General features: G+C 46.0%; 1 protein-coding gene across 1 annotated transcript in view; it reads left to right on the top strand.

Annotated features, from left to right (window-relative positions):
* Nucleotides 1-7,823, top strand: part of LOC103894479 (protein FAM228B) — a 14,753-nt gene extending 6,930 nt beyond the window's left edge. The window contains exons 4-9 of the mRNA XM_019470646.1: nucleotides 158-232; nucleotides 903-1,100; nucleotides 4,835-4,912; nucleotides 5,770-5,857; nucleotides 5,964-6,108; nucleotides 7,757-7,823. Of these exons, the coding sequence (XP_019326191.1) occupies nucleotides 158-232; nucleotides 903-1,100; nucleotides 4,835-4,912; nucleotides 5,770-5,857; nucleotides 5,964-6,108; nucleotides 7,757-7,799 (627 nt within the window). The 3' untranslated portion in view covers nucleotides 7,800-7,823. The remainder of the gene's footprint in view (nucleotides 1-157; nucleotides 233-902; nucleotides 1,101-4,834; nucleotides 4,913-5,769; nucleotides 5,858-5,963; nucleotides 6,109-7,756) is intronic.
* Nucleotides 7,824-8,050: the final 227 nt, after the last annotated feature.

The following is an 8,050-nucleotide window of genomic DNA, read 5'->3' as shown; positions in this document are numbered from 1 at the left end:
AGCGGCTGTGTGGTGCTCAGTTGCTGACTGAGGTTAAACCATGACAATAACGTGCCTTTAATCACAACACAAGTAATTATTTTGAATTCAAAGGTAATTCTAACTCCTACTGTAAGTCCTGCTTTTACTTCATGTGCTTTTTTGGATGTTTTGTTAGATAGCACCTGATGAAAGTCAAGACATCATTGCTTCTGCTCAGTGCGTCTTGGACAGAGAAAATTATTTTGTGAGGGTAAGAAGTGGTATCTCTTCTCTCATTTGCTGTGTGCTTTCCTGCATGTCAGTGTTTTTTCTCTCCATCATCCAGTGATTCATGAGAAAATGTCAATTGTCTGTATTCTTGAAAAGCTAAATTTAGAAGTACAAGTTTCTGGCCTCCTCAGTCTCCTCGGGATAGGACTAAATATGAGCTTAGGAATCATCTTTGGTGACTTACTTGCCTGTTTGCACCTAACTTTTGTTCTGTGGATGTGATTAGATGGTGACGGTGAGCCTGTGAATAAAGGGCAGGAGGGCTGATCTAATCTAGCAGGTTGCCACTGCTGCAGGGAGAAGGTCTGTCTCCTGCTGCCTGTCTTGCACAGTCTGGTGTTTATCAGACCCCTACTCTGAAGTGGTTTCAGCTCACTAACCTGGTGGGAGAAAGTGAATGATTTTCTGCCAGTCTTGCACTACAGCTTCAAAAATTAGCATCTGAATGTCAGAGCCTGTGAAAGGGAGAGCTTGGAGCCAAATGGTGGGAAGTGGAGAGAGGGAGGAGCAGATAGAAGGGCTGGAAAACAGGGCCCTTGCAGCAGTGACCGGTCAGATCAGGTCAGCCAAGCCGCGTAGCTTCACCCGTGGACTCTTTAACATGGTTGGCCAATAGGTTGTATGGTTTTTATTTTCCATTTCTTACTCAGGAGGTGGACAGGTATTTGAGGCACAATGATTTCTTAAATCTGAGAAAGAAGGAGATCCTGTACAAGAAATGGCTTGAGGATGTTTCAGAGCCACTGCTGCAGAAAATTGAGGACAAAATGGACAGCCAGTCAAGCGAAGAAATACGGAAAAGGAAAGAAGAACAACTCTGTCTCTATTTAAACTACTGTAAAAAGAAGGTATCAATGAGAAGTAAATTTCTGTCATGGAGAAGGCTGCATACAGAGGGTTGTGGACAAGATCAGGGTTTTAGCTGTTATTTGCTGTTCAGTTGAGTAGCCTGGAGTTCAGGTATGCCTTTCCTGTAATTTATTCTTCCCAAGGACTTCTGTAGTGGTGACATAACGTCATTACAATTGTTTGTTTAAGTTCACCATCAGATACGAACAATAGCATTGTTTGGTGCAGTGAGCACGTGCTGGGGTCTGAATATGGTGAGACACCATATTGTGGTGGGTTTCCCTCTGTGAGCCAGACCATTTAGAGGGAGAACCTTGAGCTCTGTCAGCTGAAACCAAAGGCTGAGTCTGTGACCAGGGAGTGGAACGCACTCTCATGTCTCAGGAGTTCAGCTAGAGCAGTACTGCGGTATGTTGGCAGAGCATGAGCGAAACGATTTCGTGGCCTCGGATGCTACTGATCAAGCTTTATAAAAGAAAAAAAGGCGGGAACAGGGAGACACCAACAGTTTTCTTAAGTCTGCATGCAGGTGAATAGACCCAACTCATGGATTCTGTAGTTCCGTGTGTTTCAGTACTCATAAAAATTGCAGTCACTGTAGGAAATAACTTGCTGGTTTTGTTGATTTTGCTCTGAATTTCACACCACTGTTGAGTATCAGATCCCATGACTCAACTTTCTGCATCTCAGGAATGGATATATAGAGCAATAAGAGCAGTTACATCATCTGCCACAAATAGAATAGTATTTTATATAGAGCAGGCTTTTGTTGTCAGTGGAAACCACTGCACAGTGGAGTTACGAGACTGTAAACAAGCTTCCCATCCAGCAATGAAAATGTCATGGGATCTGTGTTGTTTTAATGAAAGCAAATGATCTCTTTTTCAAAGGTCTGATGTGAAAGACCCATGCATTTAAACTGCACATAACGACAAAGAACTGAAGTCCTGGGATTTAGGATATGTTGGGTGTGCTGTACATATCTGGGTCTGCATCAGTCCATCTTGCAAGCTTTTGTGTCAGGTCAAGACTTTGCTGGGTGTCCTCCGAAAGCAATGGCTGTTGTACTGGGATTCGTCCTTCTCCCTGAACAAGCACAGCACTGGTGATCAACCTCCACCTTTTCTTCTTGCTCTGTGGTGTCGGCTTTATCATCAGCATGTCTGAAAAGCAGGCTGAAGCCCTTCAGAGTAACAGGACAATTAATTTGCATAAGTTTCCATTAATTGTGTCAGCATATGATAAATGTTGCAGAACTTAAGACATTTCTGTGGATTGGTTAATATACTGACTTCTGGCTGTGCATTTTCCCCCCCCTCCCTTCTTTTTGTCCTTTTTCTCTTGCTCTCTTCCCTGATATTAGGCTTCTCCTTGTCCTATTCCCAAGATCTCCTCACCTTCCTGTGTCTCTGTCACAGGTCCATTCCCCCTTTCCATATCTATTCTTCTTCCTCCAGTCTCTCCTCTCGCTCTCTTTCTCTCTCCAATCAACCCTTTTACTCCATCCACAAGTCTCTCACTGTTTTGCCCCTCTTTCTTCTGTCAGACTCCCCAGTGCTGTGTCTCCCTCTCCTTGTTGCTTCTGATGATTCCTCCCAGTTCTCCGCTGTCCTTTGCTTTCCAAAGCTGCCTTCTCCCCCTTTCCTCCATTCTCCTCCTCCCCTCTAACACTGTCTCCTCACTGTCCTTCCAGGTTCCTCCATCTCAGTCTTTCTGTCAGCTCACTTTTCTGCCTCCTTTTTCACGCCATCTGAGCCTTCTTCCTTTACCTCCCTTCCTTGACTCTCCGTTGTTCCAGTGACCTGCTCTTATGTGGGTTTTTTTTCCTTAAATCTGCCTCCTTTTCACCCCCATTCTCACCTCCTCCTTACCCCCAGTCCCAGGGACATGGACTGCAGATGCATGATGAGATGGTTGGTCATAGTGCGAAGATGGCGGCAGTGCTGCTTTTCTTCTAGCACCAGCAGAAGTGCCACGCTGCAACCTGCAAGGAGGGGGAAGTTTCCCTGGCCTGGGTTACTGCTGTGTTAGCCACAGCTCAGCTTCTGGCAGTCCAGGATGTTGTAGGCATTGTGTGCTGAAATGCTGCAGAGTAAGAGACCCTTCCAACGCCTTTTTAAGAGCAGGCTGTTGCTCTGCTTTCTGCCAAGGGGTGTGTGAGTGGTAATACATCGACTGCGTGAAGGGATCGAACATGGGTGTGCTGCACAGCGCCTAGCACAATCGACTGAGGTCTCAGCACGTATTGTAATGGGGCGGTATGTAATAATAAACCAAGGGGTGGCACTACAACTCTGCAAATTGAGGCATGTTAGGGCTGAAAGTTTTCCAGGGACAGAAACAGGAGATGGTGAGTGCAGCTTGCTGCTTGCTCTCTGGGGAATTGCCAGATACTGGGGAGCAGAGGCCCCTGCAGAGGCAGCAGTGTTCACCCTCAGCAGTAGCTGAAGCCCCATGGAGCTGCCCAAGTGCTTGCTGAGTGTCTGGGAACAGCATAGGCCCTTGGGGCCTGGCTCACTTGCCCATGTGAGCACCTTCAACATAGTTACCTCTTAAACCTACTGCAGATCCCACTTTTTGGGGTTTGGACTCGTCTTGCAGCACTCCTGAACTGTTCAGGTTAAAGTATGTTTTTTCCAGCTCTCAACTTGAAATCACATCCACAGATGATTGCCAAAAAGAACTGTGTAGGGCTGAGACCTAGAGGGCCGTGGGCTGAATGCTCCCTTTTCTTCCTGGGACCCCTGGAGAATCGTCTGCACAAGAAAGCTGAAAAATTTCATTGGCAAGGTTTTGGAAGAATGACTGAGAGTAGTAGGGAGAAGTATTTTATGTTTGCCCTGTTCTTACTATTCTTAGGGCATCACTTGTGGCCTCTGTTCTTTTTTTTTTTACGTATATGTTTTGTTTTGTCATCTGTACAGCTCTGATGCAATTTAGGTAAGTCCTGGCTTATTGGCCGTAAACAGTCCATTATAATTTGGAGACAAATGGTTGCAATTCACCTTTCTCAGCATCAGGCTTGATCTGTGTGGCAACCTCAGTATCTGTTCAGCTTCTTGATAGCCTGTTTGATCTGGTGTTCTTTGGTCTTGGCATCAGTAGTGAATGCCAAGTGGTGGTACTTGCTGTTCCCCAGCTAACTCTGGTCATAGGAAACTTGAACTGCAGAATACGAAGTTTGTTGCAGGCAGAGTTCTCGATGAGATGGAGCTGTGGTCTGGACCATTAGGTATAGTTCAGGTCTTTACTCCTATATATAGATAGAAAAGCATGCTCATGACCTAGACTTGGAGCTCGCATCTCGCAGACTAGTAACTTGCCTAGGGCCATGGCTGGTGGGGGGTCAGTCACTTTCTTTTTTTATTTTCTTTCTAGTATCTGTTTCCTTCTCTGTCAAAACATTTTCCCTTGAACAAAATTTCCATTTTCTTGACTGCCTTAGTTGTGATTAGTGTTTTAGCCTGTAATTATTTCTGGATGCTTCATGAGATCATTTATTATGTATTTATGCCTATGATAAATTAAAATGGATGGAGGAACTTTCCTGTTACACTTCAGTCACCTTCCTTCTGAGGTGCAGAGTGTGAAAATTCGGGAGTCCTTATCTCCACCACCGCTGGTGCTGTGTTCATACCATGCCTGGCTGTGTTAATACCTAGGCTGGCTGCTCTTTCGCTGTTTTATTACCAATAGCTTCTGAGACCTGACCTGCTACCTGCTTCTCCCGCAGGGCTATGTGGCTTTGGAAACTTATGACCCGTCAGAGTACGATCCGTTCTTCCTGAAGACGTGTACAGACTGCTGGAAGGTGTGGTGGTTATTTATGCCATGAGGTTTAGAGGCAGCCTTTGACCAGCGGGAAGTTAATGGTTAGAGAGGAAGCAGAGTGTGTTACTGACGTGCTGCTATGGGGCTGGTGTAGAGCAACACATTCTAGTTTTATTAACTGAACAAATATGGGTCCCAGCTCCTACTGCATTTAAGCTCAAGAGTGTTTGAAAATGCTTTTCACTGGGAACATGGTTTGGATCCATACTAAGCCCAGATTTGGAGGCACAGTAGGCAATGGCAGGGGGGAGGTTTGTTTTCCTCATCTCAAATTCATTGTGGCATCGTGGGAAGCATCCTGTCTAACGAGGGTTGGTGAGTTCCCAGGCAAGCTGGGTGTGTGCTCTGTAGAAGGAAATAATCTGACAGTTCAGATGATCTTTACAAAAGCTCACTCAAGTGCACCGAAGACATGGGTACTTAATAGAAGAGTTAGGTAGGACTCGGACACAAATCCATGAAGTGCAATTCTCTAAATCCCTTCTGGATGCTGTGAGCCCTCAGCAGCTGTGGGGACTGAGCTGATACCTCATTGCAATATGCCACACAGGGTTCATCAAGATCAACTGCCTCCAGGAGATCAGATCTCATATCTGTGGTCTAATTTTGCGGCAGACTTGTTGAATGCGTTATGGCCTGCCTTAGGAGCTGAGATGCTCAGCATTTCTCAGGCCACTCACGTCTGTGCCTCATGATTTTATTCATAAAAAAATGCAGTTGATGCTCCTTACCTGCTAACCAATGGTGCCTTGACATTCACCTCTGACTTTGGTCTTTGAGACTCTGACAAAGTGCTTGTGTTGGTGCGTAACCATGAAATAACTGTCTCTGTCACAGGTTTCAGTACCAACTTTACAGGATCCTCTGTTAAAAGACATTCAAAGAAAGTTTATTGAGACAGGCATTATCAAGCAGTGTGAGACAGGTATTTTAAACACTGGTATCCCTTGGAAGTGTTTCATATTGGGGGGGGGGCATCCTTGCTTGTGACAGTAGATGCTCAAACGAAGCACTTGTTACTTTCCTGCCAGGAAGACCATGCTCTACCAGAGAGCTGAACGAACTCAGTAAAGCAGAACTGTCACTGCTTCCTCTGAGCCGGCAACGTATGGATGCAGTTGAGTGGCTGAAGATACCACACGCCTACATTGCTAGTGAGGTCCACCAAATGAGGAGGTAAGAGCTAATGATGTGTTTACTGAGAGGCAGCACAACAGCTACAGTGGATGAGGCCTCTCCTTCTCGGCTGCGTAGCAGAGTATTTGCTAAAACTTAAATTTCATGGTGAATTCCGCTTTATTGTGTATTTCTCCTGAGAAAGGAGTGTTGGTGAAGGGAAAGCCTTCAGGTATGGAGTGGACAGCAGCATGTATTAAAGTAGAGCATTGATGGTCAAGCTGAGCCTTGAAATAAAGTGGTTTTTGGTGGGGAGTTTCCTGCATTTTCTGCATGCAGCCCAGCAGCCAGCCCTACAGGCCAAGCCGTGGAATACCTCCTGGGTTCTTTACTGGAAGATCTGGAAGGATTTAATGTTCATACTTGCTTTGGGTTTTGGTGGGGTTTTTTGCTATTAGTTTCTAGATTTTGGGAGCAGGTGAAGTCATACTTATACACAAAATGGATACTTGCTTTGGGTTTTGGTGGGGTTTTTTGCTATTAGTTTCTAGATTTTGGGAGCAGGTGAAGTCATACTTATATCACAAAATGGTTGAGGTTGGAAGGCACCTCTGGAAGTCATCTTGTCCAACCCCCGCTGCTCAAGCAGGGCCACCTAGGGCCAGTTGCCCAGGACCATGTCCAGATGGCTTTTGAATATCTCCAAGGATGGAGATATCTCCAAGGATGGAGACTCCACAACCTCTCTGGGCAGCCTGTGCCAATGCTCTGTCACCTTCACAGCAGAAAAGTGTTTCCTAATGTTCTGAGGGAACCTCCTGTGTTTCAATTTGTGCCCATTGCCCCTGGTCCGGTCACTGGGCACCACTGAAAAAAGCCTGGCTCCATCCTCTTTGTACCCTTCCTTCAGGTATTTGTACACACTGATGAGATTCCCCCTGAGCCTTCTCTTCTCCAAGCTAAACTGTCCTGGCTCTCTTGGCCTTGTCTCATGTTTGCTCAACTACTGTCCTTTGACCTTTGTGATACGGTGTGCATCCTCGCTCAAGCCAGGAGGCTGGTCCTGTAAAGGAGCGGCCTGTGCTGAGGGAGCTACACACCACTCCAGAAAGTTGTATCCTATAGCTAAGCTTCATAACAGGTCTTTGTTGGTGTACAGGCTGGTTGGACTCAAAGTACAGTAGAGATCACTAATGGTGAACTGAACTGGAGCAGTGATGCAGCTGCCTAAGCTGAGACCACTAGAGAGCCCCCGCTGGCCTGCCCCGATAGGGAAGCATTTGGGATCAGCAAAGAGTGATTTATTTTTTTTTATTACATTGTTGTTTTTTTCAAGTCCCAGTGCTCTGATTCACCGCTTTTGAAAGCTCTCTGGTTCTACCCTTGCAGCACACAACACCTAAGGGAACTCCTGCTCCCCAGTGACAAAAACATCAAAGCTGAACTGGGAGCCTGATGTCCTCCTGACCCAGGCCCACTCTCTCCCCCCCGCCCTGGAATTTTATGCCTCTTACTCCCAAGTAAAGCCCAAGGCTTTACTCCAGCATGTTTACAGCAGTTACGGGATAATGGCACATTCTAGAAGGAAAACTGGTCACAAAGACAAACATTTCCTGGAGTGTGGGAAAGAGCTAGTGCAGGAAGCTGTGCTGGGCTACAGCAGCCTTCGCGTTGCATGGACTGCAATAGTTTTTACTTCTGTTTAAAGGCGGAAAGTCATCAGCCACCACAAAGATGGCGAGGTCCGATGATGTCACCTGTCTTCCAGCTGACCGCAGCCGCAAATACAGGCATCAGAAGGTACTGTTTGCAAAACATGTTACATCTTCTGCCAAAGCAAGTGGTAACAGGCCAGGTCTTCTGGCAAACTGCAATAAACTCATTGTCTTAAACATGTGCTTCTGAAGTACTGTTACCCAGCAGCCAAAGAAATGTTTGAGATGCTGCTCCTGTTATTTCCAGCTCTACAGGCCAAAACCTACTATTTTAGGTGGTTTAACTT

The sequence above is a fragment of the Aptenodytes forsteri genome, unplaced genomic scaffold, assembly GCF_000699145.1.
Source record: "Aptenodytes forsteri isolate BGI_AS27 unplaced genomic scaffold, ASM69914v1 Scaffold175, whole genome shotgun sequence".
In the NCBI taxonomy this organism is placed as follows: domain Eukaryota; kingdom Metazoa; phylum Chordata; class Aves; order Sphenisciformes; family Spheniscidae; genus Aptenodytes; species Aptenodytes forsteri.
Note: the sequence above shows the minus strand (reverse complement) of the source record. Positions and strands in the feature narration are given on the sequence as shown.